Genomic DNA, 27,415 nt, shown 5'->3' on the forward strand with positions numbered 1-27,415 from the left:
CGAACCGAGAGATTCTGTATAAGCGAGAAGGGGTGATGCGGCATGTCGATCAATGTGAGGGAGGCAAGCCTCAGACCCTGTTCATGATTAATGGGGCGTAGGCGATGGTGATAGGCCCGTTGAGGCAAGGGCAGAGACTAGCCAAAGGCGCGGTGGGAAACATGTCAGATATGTTGGACTTTGAGTGCCGTGACGCAGCGTGCATAGGTCGCTGTTCGCAATCTGACAGTAGGCCATATTTTGATATAAGCAACAATGGAATAAATGAATAGGAAAAGAGAAGAGGGTTGGGTTGTGTGGGATTTATGGGGGTAGAAAATATTGTGGGTGGGGATGGAGGATAACATGATGGCAATTCGCCGCATGCTCGGGGACCGACATGGGAAGTTCAATGACCCGAGATACATTTTTACCATTTTTCAGAATCTTTCCTCAAAACCGGTTTTACTTTTGCAATTTTCAAATTAAAGGCACCTCAATGCAGAAAAACATCTCACGTGATTGGATTTCAGATATTTGGAGTGTAGATTATAAATGACCCTCATCGATCTTGACCACAATCAATTATATGTGATTTTTTAAAAATTACATCATGTGCATTGTGCAGTGATGTTTCGCTGTACCATTTAGCAATGTGGAAAAATTAATTAAATGTACAATTTAGGGATTCTTTCTCATTCTTGTAACAGTTTCGTATCAAAGCATGTAACAAGTGACGTTCAATATACCAGAAAGGGTTTCTTTTCCTTTATATCAAATATGATTCTTAAAATGACCAATTCATGAAATGCTTCTGTCTTTGACACATATATTTGATGAAAGCTGACAGCAGAGCCTGGACGTGATCATTATCCGTGGAAGACGGCCTGGACTGGCCGGCTTCATTTCCTTGCAGTCCCGGAACATTGATGGAACAATAGAAGACAATGATGTGCAAAAATAACCCAACACTGCTCTTTACAGGGATCTGGTGGCCAGGAAATATCAGTGCATTTCATCTTCTTATGAACATAGCCATTGTTTGAACACAGCCATTGTTTGAACATAGCCATTGTTTGACCATAGCCATTGTTTGAACATAGCCATTGTTTGACCATAGCCATTGTTTGAACATAGCCATTGTTTGAACATAGCCATTGTTTGAACATAGCCATTGTTTGAACATACCCATTGTTTTATTTAGAAGACTCAACTATGCTCCCATAAGCCACTCTATAATTACAAATACAAACCATGAATGTCAAACTGACAATGATGAAATTCATCTGAGGATGCATCAGAGGTTCAGCTTATATTTGCGAAAGGGGGTTTCTGAATGGGAACAAGGTAGAAAAGTATGCACACGGTTTTGAGGGAAGATTATGAAATCTTGGGTCAAAATCACAAAGGGTTCAAAAATTATCAGCTTCATATATTTATCCAGTGGAAAGACATGGGGCCTGTCAAAGCATAAATAAAAATTACATGCAAGCTGAGAGTGCAAAAAAAGCTGCAGCACCTAACTGTTGGTGAGCCAAAATGCACAGACCACTTAAAGTTTGGTGCCAAAACATTTTTGTAGGGACATTTTAGCCATTAAAGCATTTTATGAAAGATTTTCTCCTTCAAAATCTGATGACGGTCTGCACCTGGAGAAAACCCGATAAGTTATCATGGAATCACCAAAAACCAGGACTCACCTTGGGCTGTGTTGTTGTAGCAATCTACGGGCTCTTGCGTCGAGTCATTAATCACCGGTTCGAGACAAATAAATCTGCTCAATATGAAGGAGAAATTTTTGAATCATGATAGAATAATAGACACATATATTTTTAAATCTCAAAAAAATCCCCAGTAATGTATAGTGAACTTCACCGCCACTTGGGAGACATGGCCGGATTCAGAGTAAACTTGGTGGACAGGTTGGGTGTGTCAGAAGGATGAATTGATTCCATTTTTGGTTTACATTTTGTATCCCACTGATAGGCCGGATCTGCATCCAGACATTAACCAAAAGAGAAACGGCTTGTTCTTGTGATCTACCCAACTCATTCACCTTGTTTTGTCATAATCCGTCCATAACATTTTGACATATCGTGCTATATATTGTTTTTGGCGCTATCTCTCAATGGCGAAGAATTACTTGAAAGTTAAAAATTCTCGGATCTTCACCAAAACCGAATCGATTCAGCCTTGTCACACACAACCTGCCCACCAGGTTTCATCCGAATCCGTCCATAACTTTTTAATATATCCTGATTTATTAATTTTTTGATTGATTTTCAGATTTCATAGATTTGAGCCAAGACTTGTTTTGTGTAGTGTATTTTGTGGCAAATAATGGTATGAATGATCGTTTTAAGGCCATTTTTTCCCCGCTAGAGCGGGGGTTAGCCTTGTGGGCCCCATGACAATCATGGTTCCCTGTTTGAGGCAATGTTTTTATGGCCGGATGCCCTTCCTGACGCCAACCCTTAGTCGCCTCTTACGATGCGCAGGGATACGGTGTACCTATTCCAAACCGGGGTACACACCGGGATCATTCATCCCAGCAAGCTGGTACTCAATTTGCCGACCTCTGAAGGATGACAGGTTGAGTCAACCCCCCTGGCGTTAATTCAGCGATCGACCGGGATTCGAACCCAGGATCTTCGGATCCCAAGCTGGCACCCTAACCGCTAAGCCAACACCAGGGATACTAAATATATGGTGTACTAAATGAAAAGTCATTGATTGCAAATTAAAGGTCAAATTATCTGAAGGTTGAAAGGTGTAAAGTTCGAAAGGTCTGAAAATGTCGACAGGTCTAAATGGGTCAAATTGTGTAAAGAGTCTAAATGGTCATAAAACGGCAAAGGGGTCTAAAGGGTGTGATTTCAGGTCGAAAGGGTTAGAATTGTCAAAAGGGTCTAAAAGTCAAAGGGGTCTAAAAGGGTATTAAATGGTCTGAAAGGGGTGATGGTCTAAAGGCCTAAAAGGGTCTAACGGGTTATATAGAGATTAGGGTTCTAAAGGGTCAAACCGGATTGAGGGGATCTTATGGGTCTTATGAGTAGAAGGGTTCTAAATGGTGTAACAGGGTTTGTAGGGTTTTAGGGATCTATAGAGTAACAGGGTCTTAAGGGCTCTAAACGGTCTAATGGGGTCCAAAGGGTGTGACGGTTGTATATGGTCAAACGGGTCTTGTGGTTCTAACGGGTCTTAGGGTTCCAAAGGGTATTTAAGGGTGTTAGGGTTCTGCAGGGTATTAGGGGTTATAAAGGGGCTTTGGGTTCCAGAGTCTTAGGGGTCTTAAGGTCACAGTTCTAAACTAAATCACAGTTCTGAAATGCCAGATGTCTTTTTCAACTAGCTGGCTCAAGCAGCTGGCTCAAGGCATCAATGGCGTAGGCAACTGAGACTCGGCTGCAGATGATAAAAGATGGTTTGGCAGAAACCTTTGAAATAATAACCATCCAGAATCACCCGCAAGGTCAATCCCCGTTCAAGACCAACAGAAATCTCTACAACACCTTCTGAAAATCGTTGATGCGATTTGAAGAGACGCCAACCAGCCACCTTTGATAAATTATCGTGTTCAAAAAAGAAGATGCACCCAAATAAGGAGAACGACATACCCCGTGCATGAAGCTGCACAACGTACTACATGGAGAATGACATAAAACGGGATTGCACCCCCAAAGAGTCTGGGAGATTGGCAGTTCAAACCCCGGCTGAGTCATACCAAAGACTTTACCAATGGTACGCACAACAATTGAGGACCCCTCTTCGTGGTGGTTGTACATCCCGACACGAGTCGGAGGCCAAATCTTTCCCATTATTCCCTGCTGACTGGATTCATCAGGGCAGCATGGTTAAGGAGCCGAGTGCCGATCAGTCCCCATTGACTGGCCCTTTCCTTCTTGTCTCTCTCTTTCTCTTTTTCTATAACTCTAACTCTGTCATAGCCCTGACGTCATGGAGGCGAGGGGTTACACCATCCTGGATGTGGGGGATATCTGGGTCGCTCCTGCAAAATCGATCAACTGTCTCCGTGCCGCGGGCTTGTTCGGGAGAACTGTCCAGGGCTAAACAACAACAAAAACAATTGTACGTGCTGCTTCCTTGCTTCATACTCAGCATATAAAAAGGATAAGAGCACGGACAATCCCCACAGGGAGGTTATCAATGGGGAGGAGGAAAGTCCTCCTTTTGAAATGCTCCAATGAGTGTGGTGAGAAAGGTAGCGCCAATGTTATGGCATCGCTGGTATCCAGTGAGCCCCAGGAAGTGGTGTTACTGCTCCCAAGCTCAGTGGCTATGTATGTCTCATCAGACAGTCCTGTGGGCTGTCTCGTGTATTCCTCTGTATGTCCATGTATGTGACATGTGTGGCAGCTCCACTACGACCGTTATATCCTGTAAAAAGAAAAAGAAAAAAGAAAATAGCACTACATGTGGGAATGCACGCCCAATAGGACTGCAAACGTGAATGCACCCCCAAAAGGGTTGCAAATGTAAATGCACCTCCAATAGGACTGCAAATGGGCATGCACCCCCAATAGGATTGCAAATGTAAATGCACCTCCAATAGGACTGCAAATGGGAATGCACCCCAAATAGGACTGCAGACGTGAATGCACCCCCAAAAGGGTTGCAAATGGGTATGCACCCCCAATAGGATTGCAAATATAAATGCACCTCCAATAGGAATGCAAACGGGAATGCTCTTCCAATATGACTGCAGACATGAATGCACCCCCAAAAGGGTTGCAAATGGGAATGCACCCCCAATAGGATTGCAAATGTAAATGCACCTCCAATAGGACTGCAAATGGGAATGCACCTCCAATAGGACTGCAGACGTGAATGCACCCCCAAAAGGGTTGCAAATGGGTATGCATCCCCAATAGGATTGCAAACGTGAATGCACCCCCAATAGGATTGCAAATGTAAATGCACCTCCAATAGGAATGCAAACGGGAATGCACCTCCAATATGACTGCAGACATGAATGCACCCCCAAAAGGGTTGCAAATGGGAATGCACCCCCAATAGGATTGCAAATGTAAATGCACCTCCAATAGGACTGCAAATGGGAATGCACCTCCAATAGGACTGCAGACGTGAATGCACCCCCAAAAGGGTTGCAAATGGGAATGCAATCCCAAAAGGACTGCATACGTGAATGCACCCCCAAAAGTTCTGCAAATGTGAATGCACCCCCAATAGGACTGCAGACGTGAATGTACCCCCAAAAGTTCTGCAAATGGGAATGCACCTCCAATAGGACTGCAGACGTGAATGCACCCCCAAAGGGGTTGCAAATGGGAATGCACCCCCAAAAGGACTGCAGACGTGAATGCACCCCCAAGAGTTCTGCAAATATGTGAATGCACCCCCAATAGGACTGCAGACGTGAATGCACCCCCAAAAGGGTTGCAAATGGGAATGCACCTCCAATAGGACTGCAGACGTGAATGCACCCCCAAAAGGGTTGCAAATGGGTATGCAAACTCAAAAGGATCACAAATGGGAATGCAATCCCAATAGGACTGCAAACGTGAATGCACCCCCAATAGGACTGCAGACATGAATACACCCCCAAAAGGGTTGCAAATGGGAATGCACCCCCAATAGGACTGCAAATGGGAATGCACCTCCAATAGGACTGCAAACGTGAATGCACCCCCAAAAGGGTTGCAAATGGGAATGCAATCCCAAAAGGACTGCAGACGTGAATGCACCCCCAAAAGTTCTGCAAATGTGAATGCACCCCCAAAAGTTCTGCAAATGGGAATGCACCTCCAATAGGACTGCAGACGTGAATGCACCCCCAAAAGGGTTGCAAATGGGTATGCAACCCCAAAAGGGTTGCAAATGGGAATGCACCCCCAATAGGACTGCAAACGTGAATGCATTTCCAAATCGGACTACAAACCGGAATGTACCCATGAAGTAGAATTGCTGACTGACTGATACACATACATACATACACCACACACCACACCACACCACAACACAACACAACACACACAACACACACACACACACACACACACACACACACACACACACACACACACACACACACACACACACACACACACACACACACACACACACACACACACACACACACACACACACACACACGATTTTAAAAGTTTAAATATTTCTGTCGTGAAGTAGTACAATCTCAAAAATCATGCGTTCTCAATTTCTGATCGTTTTAATAACGTGAAACGTAAAGTAATATGAACGGAATCTCCATGATTAGAGATTTCACTGCATTCGGTTCTTAACTCTGCCATGGTTCCTTGACAGTCAAAGGCTGTGGTGCCCCCAAACTGCGGTTAACAAACCTATGGTATAAGTGTGTGTGTGTGTGTGTGTGTGTGTGTGTGTGTGTGTGTGTGTGTGTGTGTGTGTGTGTTTGAGTGAGTGTGTGTGTGTGTGTTATGTGGCATGCCTGAAGGCAGGTTCAGCACTGCTAAAGTAGCACCAGGGAACGCGTTGCACTTAGGTGTGGTTTGCCTTTGCCCTCTCCAGCGGTAGTAGTGTAAGAAATTGCAATCTGTCCAGGGTTCCGATGACAAGTCGCCTCGTCTTCTCGAACACCGTAAACATCCACCTACTAGTGTAGTACTACCGCCAGCAGATAGACAGGCAGCTTGTGTTGTGAAATACCATGTCCTCCCTCGCGGTCGTAGGTGGATGTTTCCGGACCAAACACACAGTAACACTAACAGCCGAAACGCAAAGCAGTTGCCGTCGGGAACACGTTATGAAAACATCAACGGTGTGGCAGGAAAACAGTGTCTAGTGTTTTTAAACATTGGTCTAAGTCGCAATCAGATGAAACTTAGAGCAATTCCTACACCTCCCGGTCATCCACACGGTCAAAGTCAAAGTGAACGAAACGACAACTACAACTACAAGTGGAATCGATCGCCTCGTTTGGTGAACGCGCAGTTCGGCACAAAGGATACTGTCCATTGAGAAGTTGATCACATTTTTTGTTCTCAGCCGAAAACGCGAAGCAATTTAACATTCCAAACGCTAAAAGGCCCACGTCGGCCCAAACGACTCCGCGGGCCCAGGAGGCCGCCATTTTGTGATGACGTAATCGTAACGTGCTGGTAATTTATCGCACGGTTGTTGTTGTTTTATATAGACAACTGTAAATTTTATATTTTTAAATCACTCAACCGCTTGCATTTATCTATTTTAACATGAAAGACCAACTGGGAGTTGCCTAGTCATGATACGGGCCTATGATGTTTTTGAGGAGTTTCAGTACCCATGATGCAGTGCTCGGGCGCCATATTGGTTGGCAAGCGAAACAAACGAGAAAAGGTAAACAAGATCTGTCAAGGCCAAATAATTAGCATAACCTTTATATACAATAACCCTTACAGTAAGTCAGAATAACGAGATAAATGTGCAAGATTATAGAGCTACTGATGCTATCGTTGCCAAGGAAGTAAATCCATCCAGCACACCGACGCGCACTGCATTATGGGATAGCTCGGAAACGCCTCTGTAATCTATTTTCTTTCATGGCATAAATGAGCGCAAGCACAAAGGAATGATTCAAATTGTCCCTTTTTCACGGTTAATTTATTAATATCCCCCTTGTAATTTGATGGAGTTCACATTACCGTGAAAGGGTTTAAAAATATATAAATTTGGCCGGGAAACATGTAACCAGCTGACCAAGGATCCCTAAAAATACACCACCCTCAACAATGTTTTGTTATTTACCCCCCAAACCACCAGAGGGAGCCTTTGCCCAATGAAACGATTTTTTTCAAACTTTTTCTTTTAAACTTCAGGTGTGTGTTCAGTAACCAAGCAGCTATATATGTAGCGCTTGCCAATTCAATGATTCTGCAAGAGAAAATACCATAAAGATAATTGCAGGAAATTTATCAAACGATAATTTCCTTTTCGAGAAACGAAGCACTGAATGAAAACCCCCCCGAAAAGTCCGACATCTGAGTGGATAGTTCAATCGAGGCCAGGAGAATGAATGAGTTCACGTGGAAAGAATGAATGATAATGTAGAAACCCAGGGCGTTACGGAAAACCCAGTTCCGTGATGAACGACGCACCCAGGTGGTGCCTGCGTGGGTGTTGTTGATGAGTACAGGTGTGGAGTGACGTAGCGGTACAGGTGTCCCGCGGCGTGGGTTCCTCTGCTCACGGTGAACAGGTGATCCGGTCCGGTGTCACAGCTACCCGAACGCACTCTCTGGTCCAGCTTTGAGTACTTTGTGTTCTCTTTTGTCCCGTGGTGGAGGCTTGTGGGGCCTAGTGGGGACCGATACTCCTGGTGAGCGCTCCAATGTACGTGTGTGGTTTGTTGACTGTTTAGTAAAGGATTCCAACTCCCGAGAATGTGAACGACTGCATGAAAGTTTTAATCACTTGGTGGATTGTGTTTGAGCAAGCCTAGCAATGTTCAGGTGTTCATTTCGCTGCACGGACAGGAAGGAGTGACACTAAGTGCGGGAGAGATTGAATCAAAGTTGTTACGTGTCGGCCGATATGTAATTGGCATGAACTATAGTTTAAAAGATTATTCACGAAAGTTTTGAACCAGCAGGTCCTTCAGTGGCAGCGCTTTGGGGAAGAAAAGGTAGTCAGGTGACGAAAAGGTAGTTTTACCCACATGCCCCACTTCCGGGACGAGTGACCTTACATTTGGAGTACAGTATTTCCATATCCTTTCCAGGATGTCGCGGATTTCTTGATCATGGAAATGCACTGAGTAGTTTGTCGTTGCCTTCCCAGTCGAAAGAGTTGAGGGCAGGAGGTTTGAGCTTGGGGTGCCGGTGGCATCTCGCCCACTTGCAAAAGGCTGCCAGACGTTCCAACGGCGTAATGACGTCATACTCCCGCCTGAAGGTCTGAGTACTCATTGATGCGATACGGCACCAGGGTGGCAGTTTGTAGTTGGGTCGTGTGTTAAACCCAAGCAGCGCCCAAAGGCGAGTGCACGACCTCTGAGCTGTCCTGCCAACCCATGACAGACATGTGATGCAGCTGTCGCACTGAGGGAAAGTAGCAATTCCCACGCTTCCCATACAAGGCGTGCATTTTCATTGTCACTTTTCATTTTCATTGTCGGACACGCACTTTCAGTGTGTTCCACTTTCATTGTCCTTCATGGCGACTTGTGAAGTCTCGGTGCTGCTTTATTTCAATTCTGTGCAAGGTTGCTTTCGTGCTTCCCTGCAATGTTCCCCATTAATGATGCCATCAGCATCTTTCATTAAATGCTTATGTTGGTGTGTCTTTTTGGGGAATAGGGAGGGTGGGATGGGGAGGTGGAAAATATTTTAAAACGTTTTTAACTATTTTCTTTGTCTGCAGTTGTCTACAGAAAGATCTTGTGCATTGTATCCTGTCTAACGATTACATTAATGTTTATAGACAGTAGCAAAATTTGTCAGACAGGAATGCCTAACAGGCCACTCCTAAGATGACATCGCATTTCAGACGCTGTTCAAAATTCATTCATAAATTTAAAATACTAGCAACGGTACCCCCCCCCCCCCGCCCTATGGGCGGGGCTTCAATTGGGAAGCCCAAATGAAAAGGGAAAATATCAGAAATTGAAGGGTTTTTTTATTTTAAACGATTCATATAAACATCTGTTGAATCATATCACATGCAAATCATAAAAATCTAAACAGTATCTTTAGAATTTCAATAAAAGCCACATCACTGTTCATATCGGTAAATATTATTCCATCGTGTTTCAAATCGTGATCGATACACTATGATCGTGGTGATCGTGATCGTGAATCGTGATCGATAATCGTGTTCACAATCGCAATGTCGTATGTACTCCCGATACGTGTACCAAATTCCCAAAACGTGTAACTGTACCAAGATTAAAAGGATTTTGAGCTGATAGCTTGGCAAGATCGATGGAGACAGCGATCTGTTAGCGATCGATGGAGACATGTTGCTTTCCCGGGGGCCGCACAAACGGCTGCACCGATCGCACGGCACCCGGGAAAGCAACATCGTCAATGAGAACATGAGAACAATGAACGTTATGTGAACGTGAATGTTATGCGGGAGTCCAAACCTGAGAATGCTGGACACTAAAGCTGAAATTGGGAAAACTAAATAGCCTATTTTACTCCTGGAGATCCCAGGATTATCCACCCAAAATATCGTTGCGATCGGTTCAGCAGTTTTTACGGTACCTTCCAACAGACAGACAGACAGACAGACGGACGGACATTTGGTGAATTGTAGTAAGATTCATAAAAAATTCAATGATAAAAAGAAATGAATGATATAAATAAATAAATAAATAAAAAAGAAATAAATGATAAAAAATATAAATTAATAAAATTAATAAATGATGAAAATGTTCATTCAAAATATATGTAGGCTCCATTTTGCCCTAGAACTTGTAAACAACCTGAAAAAGTCAAAACAAATTGTGTTGATTAAGGCAGAGCACCTGGGATAGCTGGCTTTATCTTCTCATTGTTTTTGCAGGTGTTTTAAGGCGAGCTTGTACTGAAACCACGGGCAGGACAAAGACAATAGTAGACATCATTAATTGTACCTTTACACTAATTACAAGGACAGTAAACCATGCACAAACACCTGTAGTATATGTGATTTGAACCTAGGTTTCCATCTTCATGAGCCAAGGGTTCAGATGGGAACACGAACAGGCTGCAACTTTTTTTTTTCTTTTTTTTTTTTTAAAGCGCAATCCATGTTCCATTGGGATCTACAACCAGCATTAATGAGCTAATTTCCAAAGAAAACTGCAAATATTCAGATACTACATATGCAATATCATATATATGTATACAGTATATGTATGTAGTATATATATATATATATATATACACAAATAATTAAGTTAAGCACCCCCCCCGTTTTTTTACAACCTCGCACATTACAAGTTTGTTGTCGTCACAACAGTGTAATATACCCATGTTATTGCTATATTTTCTGGAGAAGTGATATTATGGTCACATAAAAACATAACAATCATGCCGTTTTCAATATTTTATTCTGAATAATTTAAGGTGAAATTTTTTGGGAATTTTAGGCATATTTTCACCTCAATTTAAGTATGGAGCTATAGGTCCATCACGGACAGTGTGGATGACGTTTATGTTTTCTAACGTACAGTCATTGTTCTGAGAAGACCTCTAGCGATCTTTGCGTCAATAACGTGTGTAGGACCCACGTGATCGGATCACTGACTCAACCCTACGTCTCATAGACCCTGTAAGCCGTCGTATGCGTTGCTGTGGCAGGTTGTTCCATTCCCGATGTAATGCACGTTCCAATTCATCCAGATTGGCTATTGGAGGGACCATCTTCGCAATTTGTCGTCCCAACATGTCCCGAACGTGCATTACATCGGGAATGGAACAACCTGCCACAGCAACGCATACGACGGCTTACAGGGTCTATGAGAGGTAGGGTTGAGTCAGTGATCCGATCACGTGGGTCCTACACACGTTATTGACGCAAAGATCGCTAGAGGTCTTCTCAGAACAATGACTGTACGTTAGAAAACATAAACGTCATCCACACTGTCCGTGATGGACCTATAGCTCCATACTTAAATTGAAGTGAAAATATGCCTAAAATTCCCAAAAAATTTCACCTTAAATTATTCAGAATAAAATATTGCAAACGGCATGATTGTTATGTTTTTATGTGACCATAATATCACTTCTCCAGAAAATATAGCAATAACATGGGTATATTACACTGTTTTGACGACAACAAACTTGTAATGTGCGAGGTTGTAAAAAAACGGGGGGGGTGCTTAACTTAATTCTTTGTGTATATATATATATATATATATATATATACAGTGTATATATATATATATATATATATATACAGTGTATATATATATATATATACAGTGTGTATATATATATATATATACAGTGTATATATATATATATATATACAGTGTATATATATATATATATATACAGTGTATATATATATATACAGTGTATATATATATATACAGTGTATATATATATATACAGTGTATATATATATATACAGTGTATATATATATATACAGTGTATATATATATATACAGTGTATATATATATATACAGTGTATATATATATATACAGTGTATATATATATATACAGTGTATATATATATATACAGTGTATATATATATATACAGTGTATATATATATACAGTGTATATATATATACAGTGTATATATATATACAGTATATATATATATATACACATACCACGCACACACTCGCATCACTCACTCATCATCTTCGTTGCAATGGGAAACAAGAAAAAGAGCAATCAGAGATTGCAAACCCTCACCAGGATGTATTTTCAGTGGTTTTTAAGGCTTTTGTGTTAAAACGAATATGGAGGCCGAACCACGTGACCGATGACGTCATCATTTTTTTTTTCTAAACTAATTAGAAAAACACGCAGGGATACGGTGTACCTATTCTAAACCGGGGTACACACCGGGATTTTGTGCATTCCATGTTCCAGTATTGTCATGGGGCCCGCAAGGCTAACCCCTGCTCGAGCAGGGAAAATGGCCTTAAAATGCCTGTTGTTGTTAATCAGGTGGCTTAGTGCTATATTTAAAGATTACCGTTACCAGGTGGATAAAAGCACAATATTTGGCATGAGGCTTCCTTAGGGCCTATTAATTAATGTTAGCTTAGGAGCCCTACGGAGTTTTAATTTTTTTTTCATGTAAAACACCAAAATTCAAGATAGCCGACATCGATGACAAAATATAGCTTTTCTCGAGTCCTGGTCGTCATAAGAAGACCAGATTGGTTGCAAAATGTTTGTTTTTTAGGCCACTGAACACACTGAATAGGATTTTGAATATTGCAATACTACCAGTAGACCTACAATGAGTTCCAGCAAAGTATTTATGGAACTAGACACAGAAACTGGGTTCTTAATATTCCAGCACCTTCCATGAGTATGCAGACAGGGTATTCATCCCTTACCTGGAGAAGCAGCTGCAGGCTGCCACGAGATTGGATGTTGTGTGGGACACATACATACCAGACAGTTTGAAGGAGTCTACCCGGGAAAAGAGAAGCAAGGGTCTGCACAGGAAAGTGTCGGGCAAGACCAAACTGCCAGGCAATTGGATGGACTTCCTCCGTGAACCAATGAACAAGAAGGAGCTTTTTGCCTTTTTGACTTCCAAGGTTGAAGAATTCAACTGGCCACCAGCCAAAGCTGTATATGTCACATCAGGGCAAGCTGTGGCATCCACCGGTTTCAGCGTCCCCATACAAAACTGTAATCATGAGGAGGCGGACACCAGGGTTGTGGTTCACGTGCACTGGAGCTGGGGGGAAAAACTATCCATGTCCGTACTATGGACACAGCTGTTGTAGTCATCCTTGCAGGTACATTCCCTGATCTGATTGCGACTCAACCTTTGGCCGACATCTGGGTGGCCTTTGGCATGGGCAAGAATTACAGGTTTTACCACATCAACGCCATCTGTGCAAGCCTGTGGGAGCCATAATCACGAGCATTACCTGTGTTCCACCCATTTTCAGGTTGCGATACAACCTCTGCCTTCAACGGCAAGGGCAAGAATTCGGTTTGGCAAGCCTGGCAGGTCGACGAAGACGTCACAGAGACATTTGTGTATCTGGCCGGTCATCCCTTCCAGCTGCTGGATTTCGACGATGAACCTTTCCAGAATCTCGAGAGACTGACTGTTATCCTGTATGACAAAACCAGTCCTTTGAGCTCTGTCAACGAGACAAGAAGGGAACTCTTCTGCCAGAAGAATCGAGCAATGGACAAACTGCCACCCACCAAGGATGCGCGACTCAAACATTTCCGACGCGCAGTGTATCAAGCAGGAATCTGGACGACCAGCACACAAACACAGCTAGTGGATACCAGAAATCCTTCTCCACAGGATTTTGCCTGGACCAAGGTATCACAGTCATGGATACCAGTTTGGGTGACAATTCCAGAGGTTTCCAGATCGTGCAGGGAGCTGATCAAATGCTCCTGCAAAGGAGACTGCTCTAACTGCAAATGTGGCAAAGCAAATCTGGACTGCTCACCACTTTGCAAGTGCAAATGTACTCCATAGAGCATTGCAAACTGTGTGTTACTGCAAGAGCCATCACAGGACAATGCCACATACTTTGTAAGAAACTGTGACTGTTATTATAAACAAATTGCATTCCAACTCAACTCCATGAAATGGCCTACTATTGTCTCCGTACTATGAGAGAGTAAGGGAAATTGAGAACTACTTGGAGACCTACGAATAAAGCATAGTGATGTTATTTGCTTGAAAATTGAGTTTTGTCTGTACAATTCAAATTACTGTAGTTATTCTCATAAATGCCTTGGACTTTTTAATACCGTCTTGCCTAACACAAGGCCAGTTACATAAATACATGCTTCACTATTATTCACTTTATTGGGTGATATTTCCCTTCCAGAAGAGGGTGGATGTTTATTTGAAATTTGCCATTTATTGGCATAATAACGGTCTTTATAATATTTTACAATGTATTGGTACTATTATAATGTCCATAATAACATTCAACTACCTCAAAATCCCAAATTTGTCAACCATGCTGGGTTTCTTATGACTACCAGGACTCGAGAAAAGCTATATTTTGTCATCGATGTTGGCCATCTTGAATTTTGGTGTTTTACATGAAATCTTCTTAAAACTCCAGAGGGCTCCTAGGCTAACGTTAATTAATAGGCCCTAAGGGAGCCTCATGCCAAATATTGTGCTTTTATCCGCCTGGTAACGGTAATTTCGCTAAGCTACCTGACTATGTATACATACATACATACATGCATACACACACACATGCCTCAATCTTATGTATTCTCCCGCATAAAAAATAAATCTGAAGGCATGATTTATTTATGGGGCATAGATGAGGTGAATATCCTCTGACACATGCTGAATAATTACATGTCAATTTCATTGTGACCTAATCACCTATTACTGTGCGATGGTGAATGTTCTCACACAGGGAGGGATTCATCATGGAAGTACCAATCTCACTACTGGGTATGTCCACCTATGGCAGCAATCACTGCATTTCACCGTCATCACATTGATCATATGAGCACACAAATCTGAGCCTGGGGAATAATATTCCACTCCTGAATGAGCTGCTGTTCCAGTTCATTGAGGGTCTGGCTGTCTTAGCAATGTTTAAATGCGGCGGTCACTGATGTCCCAGAGATGTTCAATTGTATTTAAATCTGGCGAGATGGTAGGCCAAGGTGTCATGTCATTAACATTGACATTTTACCAGGATGATGATGAAGGGGTAGGCAACACCTGTTGCTGTAAGATCTTATTAATGTATTGATCTGCCATCAGATTACTGTGGGTACAGATGAAATTGTTGTGAAAGGTTTCAGCAATACCACACCAAATCATGACACTTCCATGGCCAAAATTTGTGGTTTCTGGACACGGACTCAGTAATATCGCTCATTGCGCCTTATGTAGACCCATGCAGGGCTGTCATGCCTTTCGAGGAGAAAGCTGGATATGTCACTGGATATAATCGCTTGCCTACTGCCTCCATTTTCATTGGACGCTCTGATTTCACCACCAAGTATGCGTGGGTTGTTATGGTGCAAGTCTTGGACGCTGAACAGGACAACTAGTCCGGATCCCTGTATGTATCTTGAAGACGCCTCAACATGGTGTTGCAACTTATCCTGCAAGGTCCAAGGAGTGTGTTTCCAGTACTCTGGCCAGTTTGAAACCAAATTCCTAGATGAGTTTTGCGATTATATCCTGATCCCAACCCAGAGTCGTTATCCTGGGATGTCCATTTTTTGGCAAATCTGTTGTTGATCCATTGGCTTGATAATATCTTCTGAGATCATAAACAGTTCCTCTCTTTATGTTAAAGAGCCATAAAACATGGCTAATGGAAGACCCTGCTCGAAGGTATCCAATGATATGATTCACTCCATTTTCTAACTTGATGGCATTTAATGGATTGTTAAATAGTCTAGTAGGAAGACTAGGTCCCCCTGCACCCCCCGGAGATATACTTCTAATCAGTGTTTCTAGATTGGAAAAAATGTGTAGAAAATGACTAGCTATGGCCCCAAGCTGAAAAAATGTCCCACATACCATTTTTATGCAAATTACTGCTGCAAATTTTATGCAAAATTATGCAAATTTTATGCAAATTTTTGATGAGGAGTAGAGTTGAGGGGTCTTTGAGGGCTTCATCGAGGTGCTCTCGGTTGCAAGACTGGGTCATTCTGAGAAGCACAGCAGGGTCAGAGATCATGATGTTCTCCTCCTCAGTGAATCTCTCCATCAACAGCCTCTCCATTGCCTCACACACTGTTTTGAGGCAAAAGAGGGACTTTGCGTAGGCCTTTCCACTGAGAACACCTTTGAGAGATCCACTTGTTACTAGTTGTGCCTCAAAGAGAATCTCTGCATATCCAGAACCACGCATCTTGTGTCCAGTGAGCATCCCAATGTAGTTCATGGATGTGTGGAAGGGTCCAATCGTTACTACATGACTAGCAAATTCATTTGGCCAGCGCCAGATGATGGGAAGGGCTTTCATGCAGACACCCAGATCAAATGTATTCAGGACCCATCTCTGACCCACCTCAGCAGTTGCTGCCTCGGAACGCTTCAGTAGCTCACGAACAACTGCGTTGTCTGTGATCGGTTGGTGGATAGGCGTGCAGTAGTCGACTGTTGATTTGCTGGGTGGGGGAGAACCAGTTGCAGAGGTGAAACCCCCTAGCCCAGGCACAGGCTGCAGGCCATTGCCATGCCATGCAGGCACCAGGCACAGACCGATCACAGACAACGCAGTTGTTCGTGAGCTACTGAAGCGTTCCGAGGCAGCAACTGCTGAGGTGGGTCAGAGATGGGTCCTGAATACATTTGATCTGGGTGTCTGCATGAAAGCCCTTCCCATCATCTGGCGCTGGCCAAATGAATTTGCTAGTCATGTAGTAACGATTGGACCCTTCCACACATCCATGAACTACATCGGGATGCTCACTGGACACAAGATGCGTGGTTCTGGATATCAAGAGATTCTCTTTGAGGCACAACTAGTAACAAGTGGATCTCTCAAAGGTGTTCTCAGTGGAAAGGCCTACGCAAAGTCCCTCTTTTGCCTCAAAACAGTGTGTGAGGCAATGGAGAGGCTGTTGATGGAGAGATTCACTGAGGAGGAGAACATCATGATCTCTGACCCTGCTGTGCTTCTCAGAATGACCCAGTCTTGCAACCGAGAGCACCTCGATGAAGCCCTCAAAGACCCCTCAACTCTACTCCTCATCAAAAATTTGCATAAAATTTGCATAATTTTGCATAAAATTTTCAGCAGTAATTTGCATAAAAATGGTATGTGGGACATTTTTTCAGCTTGGGGCCATAGCTAGTCATTTTCTACACATTTTTTCCAATCTAGAAACACTGATTAGAAGTATATCTCCGGGGGGTGCAGGGGGACCTAGTCTTCCTACTAGACTAAAAGAATGAATGAAGTATTTTTTTTCTTTTCTTTTTTTATGATCCACATGCTGATGTCTCAGACTTTCAAAATTCCTCAGAATGCTTCATGTCACCTCTAAAAACTTAAGGGTGCAAGAGTTGCACGTGCTTATTAACTATTATTGCATGAGGCAGCTAGAACAGCACTTGGTGGACCGCATTCCTCAGCCAGGCTGAATAGTTTACATGTTGTATCCCACTGATAGACCGGACCTGTATCCGGACCTCCAAAATCTAATAGGCTTGTTATTTTCACCTACCCAACTCATCCACCAAGTTTCGGCCTTAACCGTCCACAACTTTTTGAGATATTGTAGCGGTTCCCGCTGAATGTACACAATCGCCTTGCACCTGCCAGGACGCGGCCAGGGTGCGATCGCCATGCCGGGCTCGTCCGGACGGGCCCAGATGCGCCTCTCCTGGGCATGCCCGGACTCGCTGTTCCCGGGCACGCCCGAACCTCCCGGGCACGCCCGGTCTCGTCTTTCCCGGGCATGCCCGCTCTCGCCTTTCCAGGGCTCGCCCAGAGCGCCCGGGCACGCCCAGCCTCGACGTGCCAGGCCGCGTCCAGGACGCCCGGGCATGTCCAGACTCGCCTTTCCAGGGCTCGCCCAGAGCATCCGGGCATGCCCGCTCTCGCCTTTCCAGGGCTCGCCCAGAGCGCTCGGGCACGCCCAGCCTCGACTTGCCAGGCCGCGTCCAGGATGCCCGGGCATGTCCAGACTCGCCTTTCCAGGACTCGCCCTTGACACCCGGGCATGCCCGGTCTCGGTTTTCCCGGGCAAACGCCCCGGCATAAATGTGTATATATATTGCTGCCCGATAAACGGGCTTGTCAGAATACCTGAGCTGTTTTGTTTCAATAAAGCAACTCGGACGAATTCCGTCTTTGGTCGCGTCAATTCTTTCGACTCGCGCTGGAGCGCAGCTCCTTCACTGGTGACCTACCGACATGGACACGGCAGTGACTCTTAAACTGCCTACCTTCTGGGAGGCTCACGCGGCTGTTTGGTTCACCCAGGCGGACTCCCAGTTCGCCCTGCAAGGCATCACCGCGGACGACACCCGCTTCCACCACGTTGTGGCGGCGCTCGGTTCCGCCACCGCGGCCCGCGCCCTGAGCCTCCTCGAGCACCCGGCGGCTGCTGACAAGTATGACGCGCTGAAGACGCTCCTCCTTGACGCTTTCGCCCTCTCACCGGCGGCACACGCACGGCGCCTGCTCGACCTGCCCGAGCTCGGCGACATGCGCCCATCCGAGCGCATGGACTATATGCTCTCGTTGCTCGGTGAGCACTCTCCGGATTTTCTGTTCTGCGAGCTGTTCCTTCGCCAGCTGCCTCACCCGGTACGCCTCGCCCTGGCTGGCACGTCGATCACCGATCCCCGCGCCCTCGCCAGGGAAGCCGCTAAGATCTCCTCGGCGGGCCAACACATCGGCGCGGCTACCTGGAGCCTGCCACCGTCCGAGGCGATGCCCACGACGCCCGAGCGCCCTGCGCGGTTGGAGGCCGAACTGCCGGTGCAACTGGCGGCCGCCACGCCGCGCCGACCGCTTCCGACACGACGGCCGGGGCCTCCACCTGACCAGGCGTGGTGTTATTACCATGCCAGGTTCGGACACAAGGCTCGGACGTGCCGACCCCCGTGCACTTTCGGCAAGTCGGGAAACGGCCGGGCCGGCGTTCATTCCCAGCCATGAGCGCCGGCCACTCGGGCAACTTGCTTTTTATTCGGGACAAAGCGTCCGGGCGGCGTTTCCTTTGTGACACCGGCGCCCAACTGAGCGTCATACCCGCCTCCGAGCAGGACAGGCGGGACGCCGTTTGCGGCCCCTCTTTGGTCGCTGCTAATGGCTCGGCCATACGCACTTTCGGCCCGCGTGACGTCACCCTCTGCTTCGGCAGCCAGCGCTTTCAGTGGACCTTTGTGACCGCCTGCGTACCCATGGCTTTGCTGGGCGCCGACTTCCTCTGCGCGCACGGGCTGCTGGTCGACGTCAAACGACGTCGCCTTGTCAATGCCGAGACCTTCAGCTCCCTGGCGTGCACGATGAGCAGCTCCGCGCCGACCGAACTAGCGTGCGCCCTCCCGACGGCGAACGAGTTCGCTCGCCTGCTCGCGGAATTCCCGGCCCTCACGCGGCCGTTTTCGGCCGTCGCAGTGCGGCATGGGATCGAGCACCACATACCCACTACGGGCCCGCCGGTCTACGCCAGGGCCCGCCGCCTCGACCCGGCCAAGCTCGCCGTGGCAAAGGCCGAGTTCGACGCGTTGGAGCACCTCGGCATCGTGCGGCGCTCCAATAGCGCGTGGGCCTCACCACTGCACATCGAGCCAAAGCCGGGGGGCGGATGGCGCCCGTGTGGTGACTACCGCCACCTCAACGACGCCACCACCCCCGACAGGTACCCGATCCCGCACATCCAGGACCTTTCCGCCCGTTTGGCGGGACGGGTCATATTTTCCCAAATTGACCTGATACGGGGATACCACCAGGTACCTGTCTGGGCGGCCGACGTCCCGAAGACGGCCGTCATCACGCCGTTCGGCCTGTTCGAATTTTTGAGGATGCCGTTTGGCCTCAAGAACGCGGCCCAGGCGTTCCAGCGCTTAATGGACGGCGTGCTGCGCGACCTGCCATTTCTTTTCATCTATCTGGACGACATCCTCGTCGCCAGCACGTCCCGCGCCGAGCACCTCCTCCACCTCCGAACACTGTTCGGTCGCCTCAGCGAGCGCGGCTTAATTGTCAACCCGGCCAAATGCCACTTCGGCACGACGACAGTTGACTTTTTGGGCCACCGCATCACCAAGACCGGGGCCGTGCCGCTGCCGACCAAGGTCGAGGCCATCACCACGTTCCCGCGTCCCCGTTCCATCAAGGCCCTACAAGAGTTCCTCGGCATGGTGAATTTTTATCACCGATTCGTGCCCCACGCTGCTCAGCTCATGCGGCCCCTTTACGAGGCCCTCCGGGGCAAGCCGGCCAAGCATGACATCGTTTGGTCTGCGGCCATGGACGCGGCCTTCGCGAGCGCCAAACGGGCCCTCGCCGACGCAACGCTGCTGTCTCACCCGGTGCTCAACGTGCCCATCGCCCTCACTACGGACGCCTCCAACTATGCGGTGGGCGCCGTCCATGAACAATGGGTGGACGGGGTTTGGCAGCCACTCGCTTTTTTCAGCCGGCAACTCCGGCCGAACGAGTTAAAATACAGCACGTTCGACCGCGAGCTGCTCGGTCTATTCCTGGCCGTTCGCCATTTCCGACACCTCCTGGAGGGCCGCCCGTTCACGGCTTTCGTCGACCACAAGCCGTTGGTCTACGCGATGGCCAAAGTCACGGAGCCGTGGTCGGCCCGCCAGCAGCGCCACCTCTCCGCCGTGTCGGAATTCACCACGGACATCCGGCACGTCGCCGGCAAAGACAACGCCGTGGCCGACTGTCTTTCTCGGGCCAGCGCGAACGCGGTCCACCTCGGCGTGGACTTCGTGCTCATGGCGGCCGACCAGACCACCGACACCTCGGTGCAGGCCCTCCGGGCGGCGGACACGGGCTTCCGCCTCGCCGACATCCCCTTCGCGGGCACCGTCCTGCTCTGCGACGTCTCCCAGGGCCAGCCTCGCCCCATCGTGCCCGTTTCCTGGCAGCGCCGCATCTTCGCCTCCATCCACGGCCTTTCTCACCCGGGCCGGAAAGCTTCTCAGAAGCTGGTGTCGGCGCGTTTCGTCTGGCACGGCCTTTGACGGAACGTCCGCGACTGGGCCAACGCCTGCACGGCCTGCCAGCGGGCCAAGGTCCACCGCCACACCCAGGCCCCGCTAGCACCTTTCACCGTGCCTGCACGGCGTTTCGACCACGTCCACGTGGACCTGGTGGGTCCCCTGCCCCCATCGCGGGGGTTCACCCACCTGCTCACCATGGTGGACAGGACCACCAGGTGGCCGGAGGCCGTGCCCCTCACCACCACCACCACCGCCGACGTGGCGCAGGCGTTCATCGCCACCTGGGTCGCGCGCTTCGGCGCACCGGCGGACATCTCGTCCGACCGCGGCCCACAGTTCACATCCGAACTTTGGGGCGTGGTCGCCCGCTCGTTGGGGGTCACGCTGCACCACACCACGGCCTACCACCCCCAAGCCAACGGGTTGTGCGAGCGGTTTCACCGCTCCATGAAGGCCGCACTCATGGCCGGCCTTCAGGACGACGGTTGGACCGACCGGCTGCCGTGGGTCCTTTTGGGCCTCCGCACGGCCCCCAAGGAGGACCTCCGGGCGTCCGCCGCCGAGCTCGTGTACGGCCAGCCGCTCCGCGTCCCGGGCGAGTTCGTGCCCGACGCTACCAGTCCCTGGTCCGCCGCACACCAGCGCTCGCACCTCCAGGAGGCCGCCCGACGATTTGCCCCCGTGCCAACGTCCCGCCACGGTGGGCCCCAGTCCTACGTCCCCCCGGCGCTTTGCACAGCGGAATACGTCTTTGTGCGTCATGACGCGCACCGGGGGCCACTCCGGCCGCCGTACGACGGGCCCTTCCGGGTCCTGCGACGGGGCGACAAGTCCGTCGTCGACGTCGGCGGCCGGTCGGACTGGATCTCTGTGGACCGCCTCAAACCGGCGCACGTGGACGTCGACCGACCACCACGGTTAGACCTTCCTCCGCGGCGAGGCCGCCCCCCCGTCCACAGTTCCCCCCGCTCGACCACCCACCACCGGATCGGACCCCCCCCCCCCCCCACGACCCTCCAGGGGTCGCTTTGGCCGGGTCATCCGGACCCCCCCTTAAATTGACCCTGCCGGTGCAGGTCGATTCTGGAGGGGCGTGTGTAGCAGTTCCCGCTGAATGTACACAATCGCCTTGCACCTGCCAGGACGCGGCCAGGGCGCGATCGTCATGCAGCGCTCGTCCGGACGGGCCCAGACACGCCTCTACTGGGCATGCCCGGACTCGCTGTTCCCGGGCACGCCCGGTCTCGTCTTTCCCGGGCATGCCCGCTCTCGCCTTTCCAGGGCTCGCCCAGAGCCTCCGGGCATGCCCGCTCTCGCCTTTCCAGGGCTCGCCCAGAGCGCTCGGGCACGCCCAGCCTCGACTTGCCAGGCCGCGTCCAGGATGCCCGGGCATGTCCAGACTCGCCTTTCCAGGACTCGCCCTTGACACCCGGGCATGCCCGGTCTCGGTTTTCCCGGGCAAACGCCCCGGCATAAATGTGTATATATATTGCTGCCCGATAAACGGGCTTGTCAGAATACCTGAGCTGTTTTGTTTCAATAAAGCAACTCGGACGAATTCTGTCTTTGGTCGCGTCAATTCTTTCGACTCGCGCTGGAGCGCAGCTCCTTCAATATCATGCTACAGAGCCTTCAGAAAGTATTCATGCCCCTTGTCTTTCTTCACATTTTGTTTTGTTACAGCCTGAATTTAAAATTGATGAAATTTAGATTTTTTTTTTTTTGTCGACGATCTATAAAAAATACCCCCTAATTTCGAAGTGGATTTTTTTTATAAAGACATTTAAGTGGGCCGATCGTGGGCTGAACATGTGGCCGATCATGGGGTGATTTGGAAAGATATTGCCATTGGTGCACTGGTCGTGTTGGACTCGCCAAGGAGCTCTGGACTGTGTTGGCAGTGTTTCGGTGACTGCTAGGCTTGTGGGGTGGGCTCAAGATTGTGCTGTTCGCCACAAGGACGAGGATGGGGAATCTAAAAGGAGGCCGTCTTGGCTGCTTGCTTCGCGCCTGGGTGTTTTCGACACACTGCGCTGCCGCCATTTTGGGACGCTCAGGCACGGGAAGCGTTGGACTCGGCCACCACTGCCGACCTCATCAAACGAACTCGTTTGGATGAGCTAAGTGCTGGCACTAAAAAGGGCCTTTTTATTTTGATTTAATATTCCCCTGTGTGTAAGTCTTTGAGTCAGTCTGTATGAGGTACCTCTGTAGGAATTAGTTTTTACCACAATCCTATATTTTGACATTTTCATTCCATGCTTTATTTTTATTAAATCTATATTGTTGTATTTTCCTTGTCTTGTTTGCATGGTGTTGGGTTCGGGAATAAAGCAGTGTTGCTTTTTGTTCCGTTCAGGTAAACGTTTCGCAGCCTCCATCTCACGCACGCTCATAACTGTCATATTCTGGAGTTGGCCTCGGGAGTAAAAAAAAAAAACGTTTGGTTATTCGTCATCTGGCGGTCTTGATCACTGGTGACAGGATAATATTGTTGATTTGATGCTTTCATGGGTTCAAGCACTGTCATCGGCCAAAGGGAATGTTTGAAAAAGAAGAAGCAGCACTCTTTTGGCATCTTCAAACATAGGGCTGCTGATGCATTTTTTCCTTTGCTTGGGAGCACAATCCTGGATGAGTCGCCACTCCGACGAAGGATACTCGAATGGTTTATTCTTACCCAGGAAGCTGGTACTCATTTTTCCAATCTCAGAAAGATGACGAGCTGAGTCAACCCACCTGGTGTTATTTTAATGGAAGACTATCTTGTTCAAGCACCCAATCTGTCTACCAAGTTTCATCCGAAACCATCTATAACTTTTTGAGATGTCCTGCAGACAGACAGACAGGGGTGAAAGCATAACCACCACATTCAGTGGCAGAGGTAAATTAAAATAGGTGTGTGTGCAATAGCGTGTGCCATGCATTCAAATATATTCCTTCAATAGATGTAATATGTATGTGGTTGAAATAGCTTGACCTTAAAATCCTGGGTATTGCAATCACAGTTCTTTTGTTAGTTTTTTCTTTCAAAGGGTTTAAAGAGATTTCTATTTTTATTTTACGAGATTGTCTTTTTTCCCCGAGTCTCCGAGTAAGTGAGATATCGCGCAGGCTCTGCATGGTTTGTTAAAATTCTTATTATTTTCAGAAATCATTTTGATCATCACACAGATCTCAGTAAAAAAACAAAACAAAAAAAAACAAAAAACAAAAACAAAAAAAACAACAACAACATGTTTAGACATCACACAGATCTCAGTGTGTTATACAAAACGGTGGATCATTTCTGCTGCTACGAAAAGAAAAACCAAAAGGCTTTTCATGCTTTCTCTTTCTTATTCTCCTGGAAGACACCTTGCAGTGGCCTACACAATACATTTCCAAGCAAAACAAATGTCGGACAGCTCAACTTGTCCTGTAGGCTGATATGTGCATTTTAGAGCTCAGCAAATGTTAAAACAATGTTTTTCTTCCCTATTCATGAGTTTAAATCATGTCGGTTAGTATGTTGGTGTTGTTGACACAGGACGCTATTCCAACAAAAACATCATGGACCATTTCTACCGTGGAGAGCGCAGCGGTATGGTTTGATTATAGTTGTTAAAAATCTGCGGTTGAATAATAGTTGCAGAGAAACGTTGAATACTTCAGTCCTTCATCACTTTCACGGAGATGCTTTTTCACTTTCCTTATATCTCTTCTTCCGTGAAGGCAGGGATGTTTTCCCCCACCCATCTTTTCCCCTTTTCTCACTTGCAGATTTGTGCACCTGGTCGATACAGCCAATCGCATTTAAACTCGAATGAGGCAAGTGCTCGATTCACCGCCATCCTCACCAGATTGCCCAAATTCCTACGTTTGGTATTCCTGTCTGAGCACTTAGCTCGCGTTACGAGCTTCGAATTCCACACAACGTGTTTATGTGTCCATTTTCGATCTCGCAGTCCTCGTAATTTGCCTAAACATTCGTTGCTGTGTCCTAATGTCTGTCCTGCACGTGATTTGTGTTCATCACCCCCCTCTCCCTCAATGCGCCTCAATGTAAAGGAAAAATCCCACTTTGATTTTCCTTTTAGTCCTGACCATAATAATTGCTATTATTCCATGCTGTACTATTTTGCTCATTCCACATTGGCCTTGATCATGGTTTCTTTACTCGAGCACAGTTTGCTGTTTGCAGCCACCTGTTGTTAATCTTTTTTTGCCCTCTTCTTTGTTGTGCAACCTCACCACCCGCCCCCCCCCCCCCACCTCTTACTTTTACCATCCAGGGTCTATCCATTAATTTTGAGAAACCGTGATCAGGAACAGCAGCCATCATGCGAGGCATAGAAGGTATTTCCTTTTCATTGCGCTGCAAGATGCCTAATTAGCATCCTGCTGTTTCACTTGGCGAAGACTTTGTTTTTCCTCCACCTGCACTCGTATTTGTCAAGTCCACTCTATGTTGCACATGCTATGAGAGCCAATTTTGGAATTGGATACAGGCTACATGAGGAGAATATTGTTTATATATAAATAAATATATATATATATATATATATATATATAACACTGCATTCACATTTATTGTCAAGCAATGATGTCCTTAAGCTGTGTTTATGAACCTGGCTTTTTACTCTTACGAATCAAGTATTTCTGTAACATGAGCAATGATGTAATCGTTCGCAGTTTCTGAGCTGTGTGACTCCCTGCTGCACATTTTGCTTTTCTCCCGATCGATCGTTGCTTCTTCGGTGCCGGAGAAGCATCGCTAATTTGGTGGCATTCAGCTTTGCCTTTTCACCACGAGTGCAAGCGGCTTTTCGTGGCTCGTAGCTGGGCAGAAGCCGGAAGTGATTCTGCGGCCTATTGGGACGTCGGTCAGGAACCGTGCTTGCTTAGCGAGTGGCTCTTGAAGCCTGTAATGCACAATTCAGTCTGGAAGACTTGGCCCACTCTGAAGCCGTGACCTCCAAAGCTTGATGGAATCTTTACTGACCTCCACCGGATATGCTTTCCGCTGCTGTACGGCCGAGCCTTTGTAAAATGCGATGCCGCGCTCCATCGCCTTGAGCGAAAATGATGTTTCCAACCTCCCACCTGCTGGCTTCATGATGAAAAATAGCTTGTGGAATCTCGTGAAATCGGACTTGCTTTTGCTACATTCGCTTCTGTTGGTATCGTAGTGTGTTTTTACTTTTTATTATTTGATTTTTTTGTGCTTGGGAGGGGTGGGATTTAAATGGCAAAGTACTTGTTTGATTGCAAGTCTGAAGCGAGTGAAAACTGAAGGATAACATTAGACGATAAATATAACCTTCCGTCTGCTACTGAGGTAAATGTAGGTATCCTTTATTAATTTGAGCATTCCGATTCCAAATCTGAAGTCAGAATTGACTCAGCCCATCACGAAAATAAACCCAGCAGTATTCCCCCATCACATTGGGGTTGAAACACCCCTGATAGAGCGTCTCGCTGGTATCTTGGTGAAAACCTCTTGACATGATCATCGCTCACAGCACCAAGTTGGGCTGGGAAGAAGTCCTAGTGTGAATGATGACAATGCAAGTTCAGCCACAGATGGAATCTTCAAAGGCCTTTATCATATCTTGAACCAACCCGGCAAAGTGGGCTGCTCTGTGATTCCCCAGATTGAAAGCCCCCACGCAGCTAGCCCTAGTGGGTTCAGCTTTGATTAGAGGACTGGATCGGACAATAAATCACGAATTTGTGGTACAATAAAACTAAATTTGTGGTCCGGTTAAACCAACGTGTCAGTCTGGAGGTACAAACTGTGCAACATATGTGTTTTGCCCATGTCTTGTCTTGGTCACCCACCTTGCAACCAGAGTCGTGCTTCTATGCGACCTTGAGATGATTGGTTATGTTTTTCCCAGGAGGCGTATACTCGCCACATATGTAGCAAAGCAGTCTGCACTGTTCAGACACGTTCGTCTATTCATATTAATCTGAAATGTAATAATAATGTAAAAACTACCATATAAAACAGTCAGTTTGTTTGTTTGTACAGATGTCTATCCCCCTTCGTAAGGGTAGGTTTTAAAGGCCAAACTTTTAACAAGAATGTGTGTTCACTCAGGCTATTTTTGAGGATAAAACAAACTCGAAAAACATTTCCATAAGAGTAATTATGTCTCTTC

At 47.1% G+C, this 27,415-nt stretch overlaps 3 protein-coding genes across 3 annotated transcripts in view; 2 read left to right on the top strand and 1 right to left on the bottom strand.

The window, feature by feature from the left end:
• TM2D1 (TM2 domain containing 1) overlaps positions 1-7,090 on the bottom strand; it is a 61,748-nt gene extending 54,658 nt beyond the window's left edge. Inside the window, exons 1-2 of the mRNA XM_068113951.2 lie at positions 6,951-7,090; positions 1,680-1,753 (exon numbers count right to left, since the gene is read on the bottom strand). Coding sequence (XP_067970052.2) covers positions 1,680-1,753; positions 6,951-7,072 — 196 coding nt within the window. The 5' untranslated portion in view covers positions 7,073-7,090. The remainder of the gene's footprint in view (positions 1-1,679; positions 1,754-6,950) is intronic.
• LOC137425430 (nuclear factor 1 A-type) overlaps positions 1-27,415 on the top strand; it is a 424,396-nt gene that overhangs the window by 368,977 nt on the left and 28,004 nt on the right. The gene's annotated exons all lie outside the window — the stretch shown is intronic.
• Positions 8,051-27,415, top strand: part of PATJ (PATJ crumbs cell polarity complex component) — a 327,659-nt gene continuing 308,294 nt past the window's right edge. The window contains 3 exon segments of the mRNA XM_078771907.1: positions 8,051-8,310; positions 25,032-25,079; positions 25,544-25,607. Coding sequence (XP_078628033.1) covers positions 25,592-25,607 — 16 coding nt within the window. The 5' untranslated portion in view covers positions 8,051-8,310; positions 25,032-25,079; positions 25,544-25,591.

This window comes from Myxine glutinosa, chromosome 1 (assembly GCF_964187855.1).
Source record: "Myxine glutinosa chromosome 1, kmMyxGlut1.1, whole genome shotgun sequence".
NCBI classification, from domain to species: Eukaryota; Metazoa; Chordata; class Myxini; order Myxiniformes; family Myxinidae; genus Myxine; species Myxine glutinosa.